The following is a 21444-nucleotide window of genomic DNA, read 5'->3' as shown; positions in this document are numbered from 1 at the left end:
GATGAATAGTCCTTGAAGCTTATAGATCTAAAGATCACGGCAGCCGTTATTGCGACTGACTCAATAGGACATAACCTATAGCCTCTTTTTCAAAGAGAGTCTTGGTGCCCATCCTTTGATATGAAAATGAGATTTTATTCATATGCAAATTAAATTCATTTTCCTTTGAATGGTTGTGCACCAGGTCTCGCTTTGATAGAGAGGCTCAAGGCAAGTCGGAAATTTGGTTATTTCTTTAATGAGTCCGGTTACGACCAACGCAGAGATGTACCACTATTGTTCTTAGCTTTAATTCATAAGACCATGAATAGCAGAAGTGGAACTGAATGTGAAATAACTCAGCATGCGTTCGTGAATATTCCCAGAATAATTACAAGGACTGAAAAAGGAAAGACTATTTTTATGGCTTTAACTCTATGCATGATTCAATTATGACAAGATAAAGGCTGCTTGGTGGGGGTGAAAGAGGAAGCTATTTCTATGATTATTCATTGTTTTAGGCTGTTTTCGGGGAGATAATCATTATTTAAGAAATAGAAAACATGTACTGTGTTTCTATCGAGTTATAGAAACACGAGTGGAAGTTTGGGAGAACGAGAAATGCTCTGGGAACATGAGCCGCAGGCGAGTGTTTCCACAGCTTTTTCGAGTTCTCCCAAACTTTCACCAATGTTTCTATAACTCGATAGAAACCAAGAGAACATGTTTTCTATTTCTTTTACAAAACACCGCGACGAAAAAAGGAAAACAACTTGTTAACTTTGATTATCAAAATGTAAATTCTCTTTGCTCGCGCCATCATTACGTCAACAGCTCGTGCTAGTTCTATGTTTCTATTGAGTTTTAGTATAATTTCAGAGCTGAACAAAGAGTTTCCAGTAATCTGATTGGTCGAGTGATTCCATATATGACGTTTTATTATATAGACACGAGTGTTTTACTGGAAAATACACGACTCGTTAGGAGCCTATGGACTCGTAAAATTCATACGAAACTACATCCGGGACTCGAGTGGCGTATTTTCCATATCCTCACTAGTGAAGATATCGATGATTTCACTGATATCAAGTTTGTCTCTTAAATTGTACTTAAATTCGTTGGTGTTAGATTGAAACAGCGCGCGTATTTTCTTAGGACTGTTTTCTAAACCTTTTTCAATGATTATTTCTGACATAGGTTAACAAAGATAATGAGCAAGTATCCTCCATATTTTAAGCCGGCAGTATACACGTTATTCCGCTTCAGCGTCATAGGATAAAGTAAAGACCAGGTCCCATGTACTCCTAAGACGTTGCAGTTACGTCTCTAAGAGTTGTGAATTAAAAGCGTGAGTCAAATTCAGAATTCGATGTTAGCGGTTATCGACAGCAATATCAAAATCAAAATCAAAACTGCTGAGCCACGCTAAGGCTCTCACTTCTCACTTAAGGTTAGTAATTGACTGATTCCATGTTTTCAGTTCAGAATCTAACATTTTCTGTGCTTAAAGATGTCATATTAACGTCATCAAGCTGCTTTGGAGTCTGTACGAGGTCCTGAGTTTTTCGTGGTACACAACCAGGGCACCGTGGGCGTAATTTTACTTCCTCCATGGCCACCATGATAGCATTTAGTACACTGGAGACAATGCATAAGCCTAATAGAGTATGAAGTATAAAAACTATACTGATAACCACTTTCGGACTGGCTTGCCCTAGATCATCTAATTCGTTGTCGAGTTTGGGACCCGTGATATTGATGATTTGGGTTTCTCTACTTATAACGTAGTCACCAAAACCGATCGTGCTCAGTGTCACAAACCAGTAGTACACTCCTTGGACGAAAGTCCAACCTTGAAGTAACGTCGATAACAGGCCATTTCCCACTATTAACAACACCATGAACGAAAATAAGATCACAGCACTCTTTGTTTTAACTTTTTGTGGTTCCTCTTTTTTAAGGATTTTCTTTTCAAATCTTGTGACAATTGTGTTTGCGAGTTCAGCAATGAGCTCACCGGCGGATTTTAATGTGAGCATTGTGATGGGAATCCCAAGTAAAGAGACGAAAATACACAACATCTGTCCTGCGGCTGTTTGAGGGGTGATGTATCCATAGCCTGTAAAAATAAAACAAGTTGAGCACAAAATTTACAAAAAGTACGTTGAAAATTAGCAGGAGGCAACACAAAATTTTTTTTTTTTCCGCCCTCAAAATAGCGAATATGAATACTGTAAACAAATGGAACTGCAAATAAATGTGTTTTCTCTACTACGGTTTATCAGGCTACTTGGATGGCTTGTTGCTTCTACTACGTAGATGTTACTTCGACCAGAATACCGACTCAGTTGGTGAATGAAAGTTTTCAAAGTAAAAAATAATGCTCCATTTTGCACATCAACTCTGTCATTACTACAGATCCCAGTATACATCAACTTTCAGTAGCGTTCCATATGTTAAGAGTTAACGTGAAAAAAAAAAAAAAGCAAACCAAAGGCTGCGTTCCTTTAGGATGATCCGGATCAGGATCAAATGATCTAAGATCACTTAGGAACCAATGAATCCATGCCCAGGATAGACTCATCGCTTCCTCTGTTAATGTGGACGGTGTTTCCTCTTCATTTTCAATGCCGATGAAAGTTATGACAAAAAACTTTCAGCTTTACTGACGGCTTTTGCCATGTTTGAATAAAGATGATCTCATGTTACTTCGTTTAATTTACAACATTCATATTAAATGATATGTAGTTCGTTGGAATATCTTATCCAGTCGCCTAAAACAAATTGCTTCTTTTCAAAAACGATGGACCAGCTCTTGGCATTGTTTTAGATTGAGAAAAAGGCATTTTATCCCTGTTCCGTTCTTTATTAATCTCATGATCTATTAGAGTACAGACGTTCAGATGACGTCATCAGTTTTTCTTCTTTTTTTATATAAAGCAGATAGATTTCATATTGCCCTGCGTCTTTTCTAAAATAGATCACATAAAACGTCAAAATGTGGACGAAGAACGTCAACATAACAGAATCTATTTGTTTAAATGGATGCACGGTTGAAAACTATAAAGCACGTATATCCCGCATGTTGTGTTAGCAGCGTAATCACTGCCCCTTCCCAAATGTACATAGTTTCGCTTTTTTATGGTATATTCTAGACCAAAAATACCCTATGTTTCCCCTCTACTATGGTTTTCTACCGGAATAAAGCACTTTTGAGGTCTAGAAAAACTGCTGAACGCACTAACGTTTCGCTCGTACTTCCACCAACAGTTTTTTTAGACCTCAAGCTTACGCTATATTTTCTTAGAGAACATGGAACATCTTCTTCTACTTAGTAACTATTACGATATAAGACTTACCTATAGTCGTAACAGCTTGTAACACGAAATCAAATGCATTAAAGAAAGACCACCGTGGTTTAGGTTCGCTTAAGGCCTCATAGGCGACACTGGAAAAGTTATTAAAATCCTCTACGGTCATGTTATATTTCAATGCCATAGAATGGTACAGAGAGCGTAACAATTCAACCTTTTCTTTTCTGTCATCTTTCTCCGTATCCTCCACTAAAACAAACACCCAAGTGCTAAGGAAGACCCAAAAAATAAAGCCAAAAGTGCGAAGAAGCGATGCTTTGATGAGGGGATCCATGTTGAAGCCTTCACACCTGCTGCAAATAAACTTGATAAAAACAATACTTCACAATTGGTCATTTTCTGTGAACCTTCAATGTAATCTGATGCATGACTTGTTACATCTACAGAAAAAATAATAACGTTTTAAAAGAGTTTGTTCGAAACTGATCAGTAAAATGATAGCACATTCTACCGAAACTACTTTATAGCGTATGGTAATTTCAGTGCAAGAAACAGTGCTTGTATTGTCTCAACCCTCCAGCAGGTGTCCAGTGTATATCAGCTCCTTGTCATGTCCGAACTCCTGAAGTCATCTATCTGCTGCATTATTTAACAAGCGATTTTCTGTATATAAGCTTGTAAAATTGCTGAAATCCTACAGTTAATCAGTTCTTGGATATTTAATAAAAACCAAACTAACCTGCTATAAGACCGCGCAGGAGCCTTGTTCTCATTACACATGCAGGTAATTGACGCACGAAACGGTACGACTGATGCTGACAGTACACGAAATATTTTTGACACGTCTATTTATAATTTATACAATAAATTGATTATATGCGTCACTCGAGCTCAAAGTACTAAAAATGCGAAAAACGTTTCTCTCATTTAAAATGATCATGCGTAACGGTACATTAACCTGACTTCCACTCACGCACCGCAAAAATATCACAATCTGCACTCTTCTCAGTGAAAAGTACTTGATAATAGGCCATATTTGTATTCTCGGTATGGGACTGGAACTAGCTTGCAATGGAGGCTCATGCGGGGAAATATCATTAAAAAGAGATAAACGTCATTTGCATTTGAAGACTCCCTCATTAGCCTCACTTGCAAGCTAGTGCCAGTCCAATACCGAGAATACAAATATGGTCTATTGCAAAGTCACTGTTTTCAGTTTTGCGGCCTGTGTACTTCATTAGATGTTCCGATTAATTATCATAATGGGATAATCTTCGAAAGCAGCAAAACTTGTAATGCTGTGTGGAAGGCATTTTGTCGCGGATAGAGAATTTCAAAAATTGGTACATGAGGAAGGTATACTGGGTGTGCTCTAGAGTACTATGATAGAAGCGGAATCTCAAAAATGCCTTTCAAAAGGCTGAACGTTCTTAAAGTCCAGTTTTCACATTTTCACTCTCTTAGAAGGCAATAACTTCAAGCAAGTCTTGAACACACGAAAATATGCTTCTGTCATGGCACACGGGAGGTTATGATTTATCGCTAGTTTGTATAATCCTTGAATTTGGTAGGCCCATCTATATGAAAACTTGTACACATAATTGTATTTTCTGAAGTTTTAACTCAAGAGCTCAAAAGAAGGGTGATCCACCTGTAAAACGGCAATCTTTTATGTATCATCTTCCAATATCCCTGATTGATTTTAGATAGCCTGCGAACAGACTCTCGGCGAGCGCTAACGAAGCCGCCCCGCCCCTTCGTTATCCGTATACACCATATTCGTATTTTCGGTATTGGATGGAGACTAGCTTGCAATGGAGGCTCATGGGGGGAATATCACATTTGAAAAGACTCCCCGCATTAGCCTCATTTGCAAGCTACTAGTTCCAGTCCAATACAGAGAATACGAATATCGCCGAAAACGAATATGGCCTCTTCTTCCGTCCTCGTCGGGAGCCTGTTCGCAGGCTAATTTTAGAAGAATCGATGCTTAAACTCAAGAGAATCAATGCTTTATAAGATGACACCTGCTCGAGAAATTTAGCTAATGAACTCATTGATGAGCAAGGGTTCTGTGCAACCTTAATAAAAGCAGGTGTCTGCTTGCATGGTAATTTCAGCGGATTGGAAAACATTTGCATTGTATCTTTTAACTCTTATCTCCTTCACCAAGCCTTATCCGAGCCGCTTAGTGGGGCTTGTCCTCGTAGCATCCAGTAAACTATTTACCGTATGCTAGTCAAAATGGCCGAAATCCTACGCCGAGATGAACTATTTATTAGCTATATTTCTAAGAACATGGAAAATATTCCACTGCAAAGACGCTACGACGAATAAATCAGGTGACCATCTTCATATAGTAATTTCAGTCAGTATATGCTTTTTTTTGCATCTTTCTAACTCCGTAGAGTTTGATATTAAAATGAATCTTCGTATAATCATGATCAACCGTGATGTAACTTTATTAAGGTAGAGATACGAACTAAACTGAGGTTTCGGTGTATCAGTTAATTTCCAGGCATGCGACTATATCGTTAGCCTCTGTGAATTCCATTTTATCTGACTAAAATACCTTGTCTAGGTAACAGTCAAAAGCCTACCTCTTAGTTACTTTAATTATCTTTTTCCGTCTTTTCTCGCATAGCAGTTAGTATCGTGGATACGTTGGGCAGCTTTGTCCTCATGGAAGAAGCGAAGAGTAAGCGAAATAAAGTCCAATGTACGAATTTAACCGAAGTATTCTTACAAACCCTTTCAATCCGAAAATATCAGGAATGTTATGTCAACGACTACAAATTCATCTTCGCGTGAACCCAGGTAGAAGTTTTCAGAATGTAACCTTTGTAATTGCAATGTCAATTTCATTGGCCTTTATTATGACTAGGCCAATCATCGGCTATGACAAGAATAACCCACCCCGTTTGCATTGTGATTGAAATAATTATTTTGACCTTTTTATGAAGATAATAAATTATTCATCCCCTAAACACCGTGAAAAGAAACGCAACGTCAAGCAATCATGGATTTTTGATGTCTCTGTAATCAATTAAAGAAGAAATTTCTTTTGAAAGGACTTATGTTAAGTCTTAAAGTGTTTTAACATGCACATTTTAAAAAAAAATTCCGCCATAATACTTCTCGTATCTATATATTTGTGAGTTTTACGGAATTAAGCAGGTGCAACACAAAGCAAATCAATTCAGTTTTGCTTCCCTAGCGACTAGCAGAGTCGTATTTTGTCGATTCATTTTGAAAACCGTTTTACGAGTCAAAATTGAGTATCCTCTCTTGCCCTACTGAAGCGTATAAGAGCCGCAGATGAGTGCAAATTAGATTTAATCATACTGAAAAAAAAAAACAGTTTCTTTGCTTTCAGTTGTTGCAAAATCGATGTCGCTGTCTTTTAATTGATACAATTAGGCTATACACTTGTTTAAAATTGAATTATTGATTTTGACTTTGTAATCCTAGTATGAGCTCGTTTTTTGCTAACTTTGCTGTGACTGTTACGAACGCCTTGATAGATACTGGAGATATAAGAGACCCAGTTGTTGAAGATTTGATGTGGAACATCTGAAATTTTGAACCATAACAGTGTAGCCAAAATCATTACTTCTGTACAACATGTTGTGGGGGTGGGGGGGAGGGGGGGGGGGGGGGGAGTATGTGCCTACATGTAACTTTCGTAAATATGAAGAAGTTGAGTAGTTTATCACATGATATTTTTTTCTGGATTCTGATTATTATTATGGGTCTGTCATGAATAAAGCATTCAGAAGGCACGCTGAGAAAAGCTAGAGCAAATAAAATTAACTCTTTGGAACTGTCTATGCGAGCTCACATTTAAGTAGAGTTTGAATCATAGATAAAAAAAAAGGTGAAATTAACATCCTGTCTCGCCTTTAATTTCAAAACTTCAGACACAAAGAGTAGAGGTTTATTATCTATTGGATGCCGCTAGTTTGCCATTTTAGTCTAGACCCATTGCAGTATTCTTAAAGTCGCTCGTTCGCGCTCAGGCTTTGTGTTCTCTTTATATATACATCCGTTTGATCCAAAACAGACTGCCTAACGGCAACCTCCTAATAAACTCGCCCCGTCCCTAAAAATCAAAGCAAACTGTCAAAATACCAATAAATAGTGACTAAGAATAGTGTCTTGCGGAACCCCTACACACTTAACTGGGGGTATTTTCAAACAAAATTTGTGGCCTTTTGATTTGCTTGTAAACATTTTTGGAATTGCTCATGAACCTCACAATGACATTCTTTCAAAGTGTTTGATGGCATACACCTTTGAATTAATGAATAGCAATAGTTTCTTGAAGTGTACAAGCAGCAAAAGGTCAAAGATTGCCAGTTACTCTTGGGTCAAAAGTTTTGAATTGAGGCGTACTTGACGAACTCATGTCACAGCAGTGTTGCCAATTGTAATTTTGTACTAGCCAATCACAGGGCAGCAGATATTGTGGGCAGTCCAGCGTTTCAATCCTATTTCTCAAGCGTAAGTTATAGACCGGTTAAAACTTGTCAAAAATGAGTATTTTAAATTTATTCGTCCTTGGTTTGACTAGACGGCGGCAGAGTAAAATGATCGAGCGGTTGCTAAAAACGTTAATATTTCGAGCAGAGTAGCAGTACAGATCTAGATCTATTCACTTCAGTCATTTTGCGGTTTTAAAATTGGAAAGATATAAAAATTGACCTTTGAAATATATTTTTACAAGCTTGTTGTTATTATTTATCTTTCAAACAGTATAGGCGCTGTAAAGAATAAGCCTAGGGTCGTCTATGTAGATTTTGTGAGCGTTTTAATCAAAAATTAGACTATACTCGCCTTCGTGCTCTGTGCGCGAACAGTCAAAGAGGCGTTTAATTGTTTTAGCAAGAACTCTAAAGGATTACTAAAATCAGGAGTCAAGAGCAACGCGTGCGCGATCGTTGTCTATCAGCGATTGGTAGAATTCTACTAGTATACTAATGCAAATGCTGCAATCTGATTGACTGAGCCATTGCACACTATCAGGCATTAGCGTGCGGTGGCTGGAGGTCGTCTACGAAATAGCGACGTTTTTTTCGTTTTTCCAAAGTTTTGGAGGAAAAATTTGATGCAAATGGTGAGTAAATTCCTGAGAAGTCTAAACGAAGGACATTATTATTGAAAAAACTGATGTACACGGCACACAACTTCAATTTTAAATGACAATTCAATCCGAACGATCTTTTCAAGGCGCATATTTTAATAACATGTCGAGAAATACAATAATTGGAAACCGTTATTTGAAGTAAAGTTTAGTAATTCTACTAAAACAATTAGATTATTCGCTCTCGATTTCTGAGGTGATAGTTTTCCATCAGAGGTAGTCACCTCATAGAAATCTCGAGCTCACAACCTGATTGTTTATGATACAATAACTCGAATTATTCGCGCATTGTGAATGGTTCTTACTAATACTTACGATCTATTGGAAGACTGGGGTAGATGACGTCATTAAAATGTTTCATTTAAGTAGATTGCATGTTGCCGTGCGTCTGTTCAGTATTAGTATAAATCTACTGGCGTTCTATCTTGAATGCCGTTCTCTGATTGGCTACGCTACTCACCATGTATTCTGTGATAGATAGTGGGTAGCATGGCAGTGTGCCCTTCTTAACAAAATGACGGCCGCTTCTTGGCGTTTTCGAAGTGTCTGTGAAGAGGATTTTGATAAAGTTCTGAACGACTAGTAGACTTATACTAAAACAATTAGATTATCCGCTCTTGATTTCTATGCGTGGTAGTTGACGAGGGCGCAGCCCTCGTCAACTAGTACGCATAGAAATCGAGAGCGAATATTCTAATTGTTGTGTTTGTGCTACTTTTTGAAAGCTCTTGTGCTACTTTTTTGTTCTTACCGCATTTTGGCATAATCTGTGACCTTTTAATGAACAGACGCACGGCAACGTGGAATCTATTTGTTAAACAGAAAACGCCGGGCAAGAGAACGAATCGGATTCGCTGACTTCCAATAACACACAGCTGAGCGGCTACTAATGACGCTTAGATTCAAATTTAAAGGCAAAAGAAAGCAAGATGATGACACTGATAATACTCTAAAGACTGAACCTAAGTCTGAAGATGTTCCACACACATCTCATGCTGTTCTGGAATGTCATTTTGTTCACTGTTCACATGGTCTTGGAGGTTTCGATTACAACATCCAAGACACCGGGGACGACATCTCCCGGCCTCCTCAATGCACGCCATGATGGAGTTGAGTACACTTGAGACAATGCATAATCCAAATAAACAGTTTAACATTTTGAGTATATTGTAGATATGCACGTCAACTGATTCATCTTTGTTTTCTTGATGTAAGGAAATGTTAAAAGTTAATTTGTTGTAGCTCGGGACGTCGATATCGCTGATAACGTAGTCACCAAATCCAATTGTAGTAAATGTTATAAACCAGAAATACAGTCCTTCGATGAAAGTCCAGCCCAGAAGATGGGTCACGAAAAAAGCACATTCCACCATTAACACAGCCATTAAGGCAACCGAAATCATAGCACTCTTTGTTTGAACTCGTTTTGGCTCTGGTCTTTTAAGGATTTTCTTTTCAAACTTCGTGACCATTACGTTAAGCCGTCTGGCAGTGAGTTCGCCGATGGATTTTAACGTGAGCAAAGCAATGGGAATGCCGAGTAGCGAAATGAAGACACATAATATCTGCCCGGCTGGTGTCTGAGGAGTGATGTTTCCATAACCTACAAACAAACAAACAAACAGAGATTTTAACATCATGCTCGGATGTAAAGAAATTCTGAATTATTCTGAGACTTTAAGGGGCTAGGTCACGGTATTGTAAATAATTATGTTTATTTCCTGAAGTTTTGAGTTCTTCAAATTGGCAGAGCTACAGTTTTAAATCTGAGCATTATAGAAATGGCACTTTCAGTAGATTTTTGAGATAAGCTTTTGAAGTAATGCCGTTTTTCAAGTTTGTCCAACAGGGATCTATTTTAATCTTCCCAAATTTTGTCCATCCGTGCACCTTCTTAACTTTTCTGTATTTCTTTTGAGTTTTTTTTTAGTCTTAAGCCGTTCTACTGTGCTTCTTAAAGTCAGCAAAAGAAGTAACTTGAATAGAGAAAACAATTCTCTATGCGCTTATCCTCCTGTTCCTAGATAACAGTTTGGGTGAAAATGTTTCTTTTATCCTGTTTTTAGCGGATAGCGGTAAAAGCAAAGCAAACTCGAGTTACATGTAGTTATGGCGAGCTCCTAAATAACGAGAAGAAAGAACGTAATTGTTTAAGAACCGAAAAAAACGAAAAAAGGAGCAAACATCAACTGTCTATTTTTTCTTATTCTTGGCAGTTTTTAATGATTTTACGATAGTCTTTCGCGTTTACGCAACACACGCCAGTTGGATGTTATTCGTGTTTTTCGTCCTGATTAAACGTAAGGCGACAACGTGAAGCAATTCGTAACTCAGGCAAAGGTTAAATAATCATTCATCTAGAAAAGTCTGTGCAAGAATTTAGCATACGTTTGTTCTTGTTTTCTCTTACCGATAGTAGTTACTACGCTAATGACAAACTCGAATGCGGCTAAATAGGTCCACCGTGGTTTAGGGTTGCTCAGGGCTTCATTGGCCGTATTGGAAAAGTTGTTGAACTCCTCGATGGTCATGTTGTATTTAGATGCCATTGACGTATACAGTGAGTGCAATAACTGATATTTTTCTTTTCTGGTGTCTTCGCTTTCATGTTCCACTAGGACAAACAACCAAGCGCCAAGAGAGGTCAGTAAAAAGAAAACTAGAGTGCGAAGGAGAGCTGTTTTGAGTAACGGGTCCATCGAAGTCATTACACCCACACCAGTACCACTGAGCTATGCTTCGCCACTTCCTGATAGTTCTCTATGAGAGCTAGATCGAAAGAAAGTTATAACCTGAAATTGAAATGACTTGCAGATAAGTATTATTTAACAAACATGTCTTGATCGATGCCAGGAAATAGAGTATTTTCACATGACGTCAGGGCAGCCATATTGGTGTCTCAAGACAACGAATGTTGGTGTCCAAAACCAATCCTGTGGGAATTGAACTCTTTTCTTATATGTAAACACTTTCTTTTGTTCCAATAAATTTGCATGGCCGCTGGCCACGTGAGTGAAAACGCTCTATAAGAGAGTCTATTACAAAGTAAACTTCCTTTCGTCAGTGACAAGTTTAGGTGATGACATACTGCACACTCTACTCACTCACTCATCCTTATCGTCCCGGCTGGGATATAAGGTCCTGGATCTAGCTTAAATCTGTTGATTTAGTACTACACGTTGTTAGCCTTTTCTATTTTCCTCAACTAACGCATAGCGATAAATTAGGTTTGCAATTCCCGACGATGTTGCAAATTGTGCCCAAAATGCAGAAATCGATCATTCAATATTGTGTATGCCTCTCGTAGCTTCTCTTCTGTTTGTTGTTGCCTGTTTAGCCCAATTCTCTCTCTCAAACGCAGTTGCGGTTCACCATATTAATGTATTTTGGTGAGATTGCGTTCCCACGGGGAGTTAGGAGGAGAATTGTTACGAGGCATCAGTAAATCCTGAATTTGGTTCGACTCTGACACGACATCTGAATCAGAGTTGTTTTCCTGTCGTGCTACAGTCGAACCAAATTGCAATTAAGTTCGGCACGGCAGAAGCACGACGTCTGAACTGGGCCTAACGTTGTGATGGAAATACACAAATATACTGGAAAAACGCATACAAAAAGGGACTGAAACAAAACGAAATTATGCGAAAAAAACCTAACAGAATGTTGATTACGTGAAAATGAGATAAACGAATAGAATGCGATGACAACAGAAAGAATGTGCGCACAAACGGAAAAAATAACAAAAGAATTGAATGCGGTGGCAACAGTATTACTCCAATGCGCATGCGAAAACATGTAGAGTGAGGTCCAAATCAAGAGTAAATAAAGAAGGATGCGAACCCGTTTCTAGTTTTGTGACCAAAAAATTAATTATTAGTAACTCTTAGTCAACGCTGCTTAGTTCATACGCTTTTCAACTTTAAGCAATTGCCAGAAATTTCCTTTGCACTATAAATATTCCTTTTTGAGGATATGATCGGACTTGGGATTGATTAATATTTTTTATAATTAAGAACAATTCAATCACTAAGCTGGTTTGAAATAATTCATCACCTGTTTTAGCATCACTGTTGAATATTATTTGTTTAGTTTAGCTATAACTGATTGATTACTGACCGTACAGTCCGTACTTGAAAGATTGAAAGGTCCGTGGGAGTTTCACTCTTTTGACAGGAAATTGAAAATTTTCCATCAAAAAGTTTCTTTACCTATTTGTAAATAAAAGGGAAACCTTTCTCCGATAGAGAACTACTTATCTCTTAGCAAGCTTTAAAAATGTTTGAATTTTTTTTCGAGAGTAGTCAAATGTCAAGTTTTATTTGAATTGCGTACAAAAGAATATACTATTGCTTTTTTTTACCGGAGCTAGGGTAGCTTACAGTGGAAGTCCGAACTACTTATCAATGTTTACGTTATCTGTTGAGAGGGAAATAAAGAAAGATGCAGTATGGAGTGGAAGACTGGGTACGGCGGTGATGTTTTCCCAGGTCCAGCATGTATTCCTTAGCGTGTACTGAATCAATCTAATCTATTTTTTCATGCTAACAAAGGTGATCTCCGTTTCATGCTGCTCATATATTGTTATTTCCCACGTTCTTTTGAGCTTTCCGCGTTTTTATTTTACAATTCCACGTCTGTCATCCTTGAAGGTGCCACGAAAGCTAAACGTCTCTGGGGATTGCTTGGTTCTTCCATGCCGTCGACGTCCGCGTGGTCCTGGGTTTTTGGAGAAATACATCCAAGACATCGGGGGCGACACTTGTGTTCTTCGAGGGCCTCCACGATGGAGTTTAATACACTGGAAACAAGGCATAATCCTATAATATTATGACACACATATCCCATGATGAAAAAAATCGTTAAAGCACTCTTATGACTGTGGAGAATCCCTTCTTCATTTTCTTGAATTGCAGTGCCATTTATAAATAATTGCGTGATTCTTTGGTGAGATTTGTGATGAATGTAATCACCAAAACCGATTGTAGAAAATGTTATAAACCAGAAGTACATTTCTTCTACGAAGGTCCAGTTGGAGAGACTTAAATGTAACCGGGCGGTTACCAGCACAAATATTAGCATTAACAAGAACAAGATCACAGCACTCTTGGTTTTAATTTTTTGGGGTTCCAAACTGTTAAGAATTTTCTTCTCCAATTTCGTCACGGTTGTGTAGACCAATTTAGAAATAAGTTCGCCGATGGATTTGAACGCGAGCAATGTAATGGGTATCCCGAGTAAAGAGACGAAGATACACAATATCTGTCCTGAGGGTGTTTGAGGAGTGATGTATCCATAACCTGCGATAGAAAGGTGAACAAAAACAAAATGTTGACACAGAAAAAGAGAATATGTGGTGCAAAATTCGTTGTAGGATTTCCCTGGGTTAGAACAGTCCTTTAGATGGTGCAACACTTATCGACTAAGGATATTAAGCTGTTAAGCCCATTTTGAAGGAGACAGATCAAAGGAGACTGCCAAGTTCTTGCACTAATCTCAGTTTTTTCCCACCAATATATCAGACGGCAATACCCAAAGCAAACATGATCCGTTAAGCCACTAACCAAAAACCTAAGTGCTTTTTTTGACAGAGAGGCTGGAAATAGTATCAGTTATGGCAGGGATTTGCAGTGAAACGATAAATTGTACTGAAATGCCATCAACATTGTGAAATAAATTTGGTTTACGTGGGTCATGCTTTATTCGATATGTTTCCCTTACCAACTGTAGTCAGAGCTTGCAAGACGAAATCTGTTGCGTGATAATAGGTCCACTGCAGTGTAGGCTCGCTCAAGGCTTCGTGTGCCACATTGGTAAAGTTATTGAACTCCTCGATTGTAATGTTGCATTTAGATGACATGGACTTATACAGAAGGTGTAACATCTTGTATTTTTCTTTAGCATCGTCTTTTTCTGTGTACTCCACGTGAATAAACAACAAAGGACTGAGTAAGGCCACGACTAAGAAGGCAATGGTCCGAAGAAGAGTGATTTTGAAGAGAGGATCCATCTTGGAGGTTTCACACCTGCTGTTGCTAAGGTGAGTTAATTCCTTTAAATGAGGAAAAATGATGTGTCTGCTAAATGCAAACACTGGGTCACTTTTACGACGCTTTCGGAAAAAAAATATTTCAAACTGCTAGTCAGTGAACAATTTTTGAAACTACAATAAGACACCGTCCTTGTTGGTCAGTGTGAAAAGTATTTCAATCAGGACATTACATCTTGCATCATCTAACGAATATCGTATTATACAAGAAAATTGAACATTTAAATAAAGTGCCTAGTGTAAACTGTTTACTCTGAACGCCTCGCCATCTGTCTTACTACTGTTCACCTTATTGTTTCACAGTTTTTGTTTCACATACCTCAATGTCTTAAATGTCAAGTCATTTCGCCGCAGGGTTCCCAACAAGCAGAAATAAAGACCTGTGTGGACACCTGATAAATGTGTAATTGAATTTAGTTTTTCACTACTTTGGCATCGTAAAATTCAGTTATCGAATCACTGTTACTGGGTTTGGATTTGAAAATAATTTTCATCATCCAACTGAAGTGCACGCCATCGCCTTCCCACCCATAACATATTAAATCCGCACCTTTATTATGCTGAAACAACAATAGTTAGTCGTATTAAAAAAAAAACTTTGCGCTTGTTTTGTTCCCAGCAGCGGCAAGTTTAATTAATTTAGTCCCACTGCACCGCCAGAGTACAAAATATAAGATAAACTTTGTGCCTGAAGTAATTGATTTCATTATCGAGAAGTCGGTATGGGGAAAGGAAAATTGATTTCTAATGCATCATAAATTTTTAATGTCTCAATCTGACTAACGGTACTGTAGAGCTTAATTTGTAAGCACTAACTTGGATATACCTCATCCAAAAAGTACTACAACATTAAAGGACAGATTTATTGGCTAGAATCTTGACTAATAACATTGGTCCTCTTTGCTGAGCCAGACTTAAACGAAGTATAACAAAGGCTAGAAATGCAAGAGTTAAATGAAATATAATTGGATTAAAAATACACATTTAAATATAGAACTAGTTGCGTCTTTAAGCATAATTCTTGTGATCGTTATAAATGTTCTACCACGAGTGCTCGCTAATTAAACACGAGAAGCAATTTCGGTGGTACTGCGAAAGAACATACAACCTTTCCTTTATCTCGCTCTCGGTTGGGAAAAGCACACATCTTTCTTTCACAAAACAAACAAATGTTGGCCCTAGCCTACGTCACAAACAGATTACACCACCGGGATCTAACTCACCAACTTTGGCATGTTTCGTATGGTGATCCTGGTTCGTAGATTGTAGAGGCTCTTTTTTTCGCTACGTCTATGAATGTATGTCAGTGAGAAATATCTTTGCAAACAGCAACTGAAAATGTAGTTTTTGCTAATCAGTTTCTAGCGACCGATCGCTATCATTTAATTATCGTGGTTGCATATAAAAAATTCATGTCCTTAAATTCTAAAACAATCGACTTCAAAGCACTCAAGAAAAAAAAGAAAGTCATACTGCTACAGAATTAATGCGAGAAACAAAAGACAATTCGGACATTACTTTATTTCTTTTTAAATTTTTGGTTTTCGTGCCAAAGGGTTTTGATGTTCTTACAACCTCTTCAATGTGCTTTTTCGATCAAATAAAATTGAGGAAAATTGACTGTGAAATAGGCGAGTTGATATCAATAGTTGTGTAAGGGATGTGACTTTGTGATATGTGAAGCATTGTTTGTAGAGAGATTTTCAGAACAGCTAAACGAGTTTTCATAAAACTAATTTGTAGATTTAGCCAAGCCTAAAAGCGGAGCTTCTGGGCCGCTTTGTTCAAAACCCGATCAAGCTAACCCAGGCTAAGCGAGAATTTTGATTTGGTTTTCGTAACTTTGTGGTGAGGTTTTCTGTTTATATTTTTGGCCTTCTGTTTTGATTTTGAATAATCTCAAACTACACCAGGAGCCCTTACCCTTGTTTTGGCAGGTGTCAATTGACCATAACATGGATGTCAAATATCAAAGACGTACGCTGATATTAGCTGGAGTATGGGCGCCATGTTGCGCGAAGTCGTTGTCGCTGGGTGCACGCGCCCGCGATCCATGCCGCTAGCCATGTCGACCATGAAAAAAGAGTTGCATGGGTTCTTTTTTCTGTGCATGCAAGTGGTTCTGTTCCTATAGTTATGGTGCTCCGTTTGGCGGCCCTTCGGGCCGCCGTAGCTCCGCTAAAATTGGAAAATGAATCCAAAGACATAACAATACTATATATGGGTATTAGCTTTTAAATATAAACAACAAGGTATCTTTTCTTTATTTCTCTTATACATTTTAAATGATCATACGGACCACTACTTATGCTCTGTTTTCATTGCTTTTTGGGCTTAGCTTGATGTGGTGTTTGGCAGTTAATATATCAAACACGAAAGACCGTGTTTGACCACATTCCAAACACCGAGATGAAAGTTGAAAATACGACCCGCAGCGGAGTATTTTTGATGAACTTCGAGGTGTTTTGTAATGTGGTCAAACACTGTCTTTAGTGTTTGATATATATCTTCTCAATCAAACTAAAACTAAGGAGAGATCGGTGGAATAAAATCGTGAAAATCTCTGCTAATTAAGATCAGCTATCCAAACACCGCCACGGTCATGATTTCCTTTGTTTAAACTTGATGAATTATTGACGAGTTTGAGAATCTTTCGTTAAGCCATGCCCCAGAAAAGTTGAAAAAATTAGATCTTACTATTCTTTTAAGGAATTTTAATACGTTCAGCTTTAAGTTAACAAATATTTAGTGTATGAATATTCGAATAGACTCCCTTTACATCACCAACATCACTGCAACTTTCATACACTGGTTTCAAAGACTTATTATCTTTGCGTTATTATCTTTATCTTTGCTGGTATCTTTACTTCTCATTTAAGATCACTCACAGAGTTGATGACTCTATGCATTCCTTCTGACTTTGGACATTATCCATATGCATTCTGAAAAGTGTTAGGACAGCTCGTTCACAAACCTTTGTCCTTGCGGGAGGGGAGGTAGGAAAATTGACATAGACGTTAGTGCCATCGTTTCCTTCCGTTTTTTTTTCCATGAGTGCTGTCATTTAAGTTCAGTTACTGAGAGTGACACGTTGTTGTCCTTCTGGAATCCATAATGTTCCATGTTTAAATGCGTCATGGTAGTTGCACGTTGCTCTGGAGCCGCGTCGGAATATTGCGAGTCATTATCTTCGTGTTCACGGATTCTCCGAGGAACGCATCCGGGACACCGCGGGCGACATTTCCGTTCTTCGATGGCTGCCATGATGGCGTTTAGTACACTCGACACAATGCACAGGGCTATTAAACAGTAGATCGCACCAAAAAGACCTGCGAAATAAACATAAGTTGTCTTCCTTGCGTTACCAGACTCATTCTTGTTCTGATTTACGGAGATGTTTAGAGTTAATTCTTTGATCCGATGCGGCTGCCGGAGAACATAGTCACCAAAGCCGATCGTAGAATAGGTTATAAACCAGTAATACACAGCTTCAATTAGAGACCAGTTTAGACGATGCATCACTAACAGACCATTTATAACAATTAATAACACCATAATTGCACATAACATCACAGCACTCTTGGCGTTCATGTGTTTTGGTTCCGATATCTTGAAAATTCTCTTTTCGAACTTTGTGATAATTCTGTTAATGTATTTTGCAATGAGTTCACCGACAGATTTCAACGCGATCATCGTGATGGGAATGCCAACTAAGGAGACGCAAATGCATAATGTTTGGCCAGTAGGTGTTTGAGGAGTGATCCATCCATAACCTACAGAAAACAAATAAATAAGAGAAAATATACCAGAGAAGAGGCTGATGAACTAAATGAAATGTATTGCCTTGAGTGGAGATTTGAAAAAAAAAACCATTTATTTATTCATTAGTTATACACGAAAAATCATAAGTTACAAGCACGCTAAAAACCTATTATATAAAAACACTGAAATAAGTTTCAAAAATCATCCGGGTTACATCATTGTCGTATAGTAGCCTAAAGAAAAAAGTGAGGAGTTGATATTCTTTTGGAAAACTCCCGGTGAGTTACATTATGTAAGATCCTGAGGCAGACAATTCCATAAGGCGGCGCCACTACAGGAGCTGGGCTTTAAGTACTCTGTTCTAGACTTATATGGGATAAGTTTGTTCATCGAGTAGGAGGTAGGAGGTAAATAATTGGCAGAAACTACAGTGTAAGCTAAACTAAGGGGCTACTTTTTCGAGTTCCAAGTGAATACTCTTAGATATTTTTATTTAAGCAGCTTTATTTCAAGGAGACCATAAAAACAAAAAGGCCAAATCTTCGTTTGCATCATTCTCATAGTTCTTAATGGTTCATTTTCAAAAGACTGCAAGAATCATCCTGTGCAAATTGTTTCCCAAGCCAGGTATATGATAACAAGCTAGCACGTGGGAGTCATCAGATTTTTTTAAGTAAAGTTTAATAGGTTATTTGGTATTTTTCCTCTGCTTACCAATTGTAGTTAAAGCATGAAGAACGAAAATAGCTGCACTATTATAGGTCCATTGTGGTTTAGGTTCGCTCAATGCCTCATATGCTATGTTGGAAATGTTATTAAATTCTTCGAGGCTCATGTTATATTTAGATGCCAGGAACTGGTAGAGGGAACACAGTGACTGATATTTTTCTTGCCTATCATCTTTTTCTGTGTACTCCACTAAAACAAATAACCAGGCACTGAACGAGGCCCATAGCAAGAAGCCAAGAGTCCGGAGAATTGATGCTTTGAGAAGCGGTTCCATCTTCAAGTCTTAAAACCTTCATCAGCTGAACAAAAAAGGAAACAATCCTAACATGTCATATAATCTTCACCTCGTGAATTCCGAACAAAATACAGAAAGCTGAGATAATGAGGCTGGTGGCATTATTATTATTATTATTATTATTATTATTATTATTTGCAAATAAAGGTGTCAAGAAGATGTCATTTTGCTATCTCCTCAGGTTTTTAATCCATGAAGGACAGTTTTTTGTCCAGACTTCAGTCTCCAATCATTTCTAGTTGCCGTGGTAAAATCAGTCCGTTGACGCATACGCTCCGTACTTATTATAAAAGTGTTTTTAAATAAGTATATTTATAGCCTCTGTTATGAGATACACTGCTCCGTTGGCTGACAGAAACCTTTTTATACACTTGTTCAGTCTATATACTCACTCGTTTACCAGAGCTCCCAAGATAAGTCATGAAATTTCGGGGTAAATTATTTGTAGTTCATTTTCCCACTCAAGAATCGAACATATTAGTAATTTCCAGGCGACGTAAACGGATGGTTTGATTATGATTTCAGACATATCAACCAGCTGCCCATCAAATAAGCAGCACATTTATTGGGTTCTCAAGTAGCTGAAAGCTCTGAGCACCTGCTAATTGAGCATGGTTGTATTTGAAAGGGTTTGTGTCAACACGTTCAATAATAAAGCTTATATTAAACTTTCAAATTTCAGTCACATAAGCTTCAGAGAGAGGTCATTGATGGTTTGTTCTTGAGTGGGAAAGTGAACTACAAATAACTTTAAAGGACAACGAACGCAAACTTGTCCCTTTACTTATGTTTAATAGGCCTTCAGAAATAAGCCAAGTTAGCATTGACAGAAACACACGCGCCCATCTTAAAAGACGGATCTATAAATAAGATAAAGTATATGCCTTTATTTTAAAATGTCAAGTAGGATTATTTCTCAAGTGTTATTTGGAAGCTACTGAAGGTTTTGTTTAGTTTTTGTTTTTCGCGAATACCATTTTATTTCCTAAATTGCGATGTAAAATTTCAATATCCCCCCTCTTTCTATGTAAACACTGATTTTTCTTTAACCTTATACGTCCTTGCTCCTTTCGATATTGTCAAATTCATTTCAATTCCAGTCAGATAATTTATTCTAAAATAGTATTTTGCCAGTGTTTATATACACAGGACTGGCTTGTAGGCTTAATGTGACAATCACATTCAAAACACTTTTGATATCATGTCCTATTTAGAGTCTATTTAATGCACTGACCTTTATTCAAGGTGAAGTCTTAACAGGAACCATCAATTTCTTGCCGTCATCCTTGAAACGTCAAATCTCTATAATCACAGCCAGCTAAAAACGTCTGTGCATGATCACAGCATTTAGCATAGCTCTTGACAACGCTGTTTATTTTCTCGCTGTCAGGGTATTAACAGCTATCTTCTAATAAACTTTTTTATGCCTTGAAGGTATGCAAATTGGCAAAGAACCAATCATCATTGAGTGTGTAGTGATGGCTTGTGAAACCCCGCTGGAAAAATGCATAATGACTTTCTCAGACAGATTAAACTTATTTTAGTTTAGCCGGGAACTATGAAAGAGAGGTATAATTTGTTGGCGAAATGTCTGAAAACAAATATCTCGAATGTGCCTATACAGCTGCTACGTAATGAGTTTTTAACAGTACCCCTACCGCTACGGGCCAAATTAATAGAATCTTTTAAAATAGAATATTCACTTGCATTCAAGCTCAGTCACCAGGAAACGTTTAATGAGCAGGTCAGATGCTATTGCTAATGATGATACTGAGGCAAGAGACCATTTCTCTTGACTGAAGTCGTTTACCCCGTACTCCAACATAGAAAATGAATACAAAAATGATTTCCCGGTGCGAAAATAGGTTTTTCAATCCCGCATCCCGAGACTCTTTAGCTCAATCCCGCCATCCCGCCCTACTCAGAATGTATTTGATCCCAATCCTGCCTGGTTAGAGTAGCAGTTCTCTGACTAACGTTCGTAAAGTGTGATTTTCGGTTTTTCTTCCCGCATCCCACCGTCAATTTCAAAACTATCCCGCATCCCGCCTGTCAATATGGGCAAATCCCGCTCCCGCCGAAGTGTTCTTATCCCGCATCCCGCCACCCGATGTTGGACCCTCAAAGAAGTTAAAACCAAGTTACCCTGTTGTTACATGATGCTACTGGTGTCTTA

The 21444-nt window shown here is 38.0% G+C and overlaps 4 protein-coding genes across 4 annotated transcripts; all 4 read right to left on the bottom strand.

The window, feature by feature from the left end:
• Positions 1–270: 270 nt before the first annotated feature.
• On the bottom strand, positions 271–4210 carry LOC110044897 (two pore potassium channel protein sup-9-like). The gene is made up of 2 exons (XM_020750471.2): positions 3339–4210; positions 271–2098 (listed from the first exon to the last, which is right to left on the bottom strand). The coding sequence occupies exons 1-2, from the start codon at positions 3625–3627 to the stop codon at positions 1461–1463; spliced, it is 927 nt and encodes a 308-aa protein (XP_020606130.2). The 5' UTR covers positions 3628–4210; the 3' UTR covers positions 271–1460.
• A 4172-nt stretch (positions 4211–8382) lies between these two features.
• LOC110044712 (potassium channel, subfamily K, member 16-like) lies at positions 8383–12261 on the bottom strand. The gene is made up of 2 exons (XM_020750284.2): positions 10847–12261; positions 8383–10039 (listed from the first exon to the last, which is right to left on the bottom strand). Exons 1-2 carry the CDS (start codon positions 11142–11144, stop codon positions 9399–9401), a joined length of 939 nt encoding a protein of 312 aa, XP_020605943.1. The 5' UTR covers positions 11145–12261; the 3' UTR covers positions 8383–9398.
• Positions 12262–12454: 193 nt separating this feature from the next.
• Positions 12455–14518, bottom strand: LOC110044873 (potassium channel subfamily K member 9-like). The gene is made up of 2 exons (XM_089282553.1): positions 14155–14518; positions 12455–13733 (listed from the first exon to the last, which is right to left on the bottom strand). Exons 1-2 carry the CDS (start codon positions 14441–14443, stop codon positions 13057–13059), a joined length of 966 nt encoding a protein of 321 aa, XP_089138679.1. The 5' UTR covers positions 14444–14518; the 3' UTR covers positions 12455–13056.
• A 2274-nt stretch (positions 14519–16792) lies between these two features.
• Positions 16793–19755, bottom strand: LOC110044734 (potassium channel subfamily K member 15-like). The gene is made up of 2 exons (XM_020750305.2): positions 18959–19755; positions 16793–18255 (listed from the first exon to the last, which is right to left on the bottom strand). The coding sequence occupies exons 1-2, from the start codon at positions 19245–19247 to the stop codon at positions 17543–17545; spliced, it is 1002 nt and encodes a 333-aa protein (XP_020605964.2). The 5' UTR covers positions 19248–19755; the 3' UTR covers positions 16793–17542.
• Positions 19756–21444: the final 1689 nt, after the last annotated feature.

Source organism: Orbicella faveolata, unplaced genomic scaffold (genome assembly GCF_042242905.1).
Source record: "Orbicella faveolata isolate gen_17 unplaced genomic scaffold, um_ofav_v1 contig_1, whole genome shotgun sequence".
Taxonomy (NCBI): Eukaryota; Metazoa; Cnidaria; class Anthozoa; order Scleractinia; family Merulinidae; genus Orbicella; species Orbicella faveolata.
This window is presented reverse-complemented; position numbering and strand designations above follow the sequence as displayed.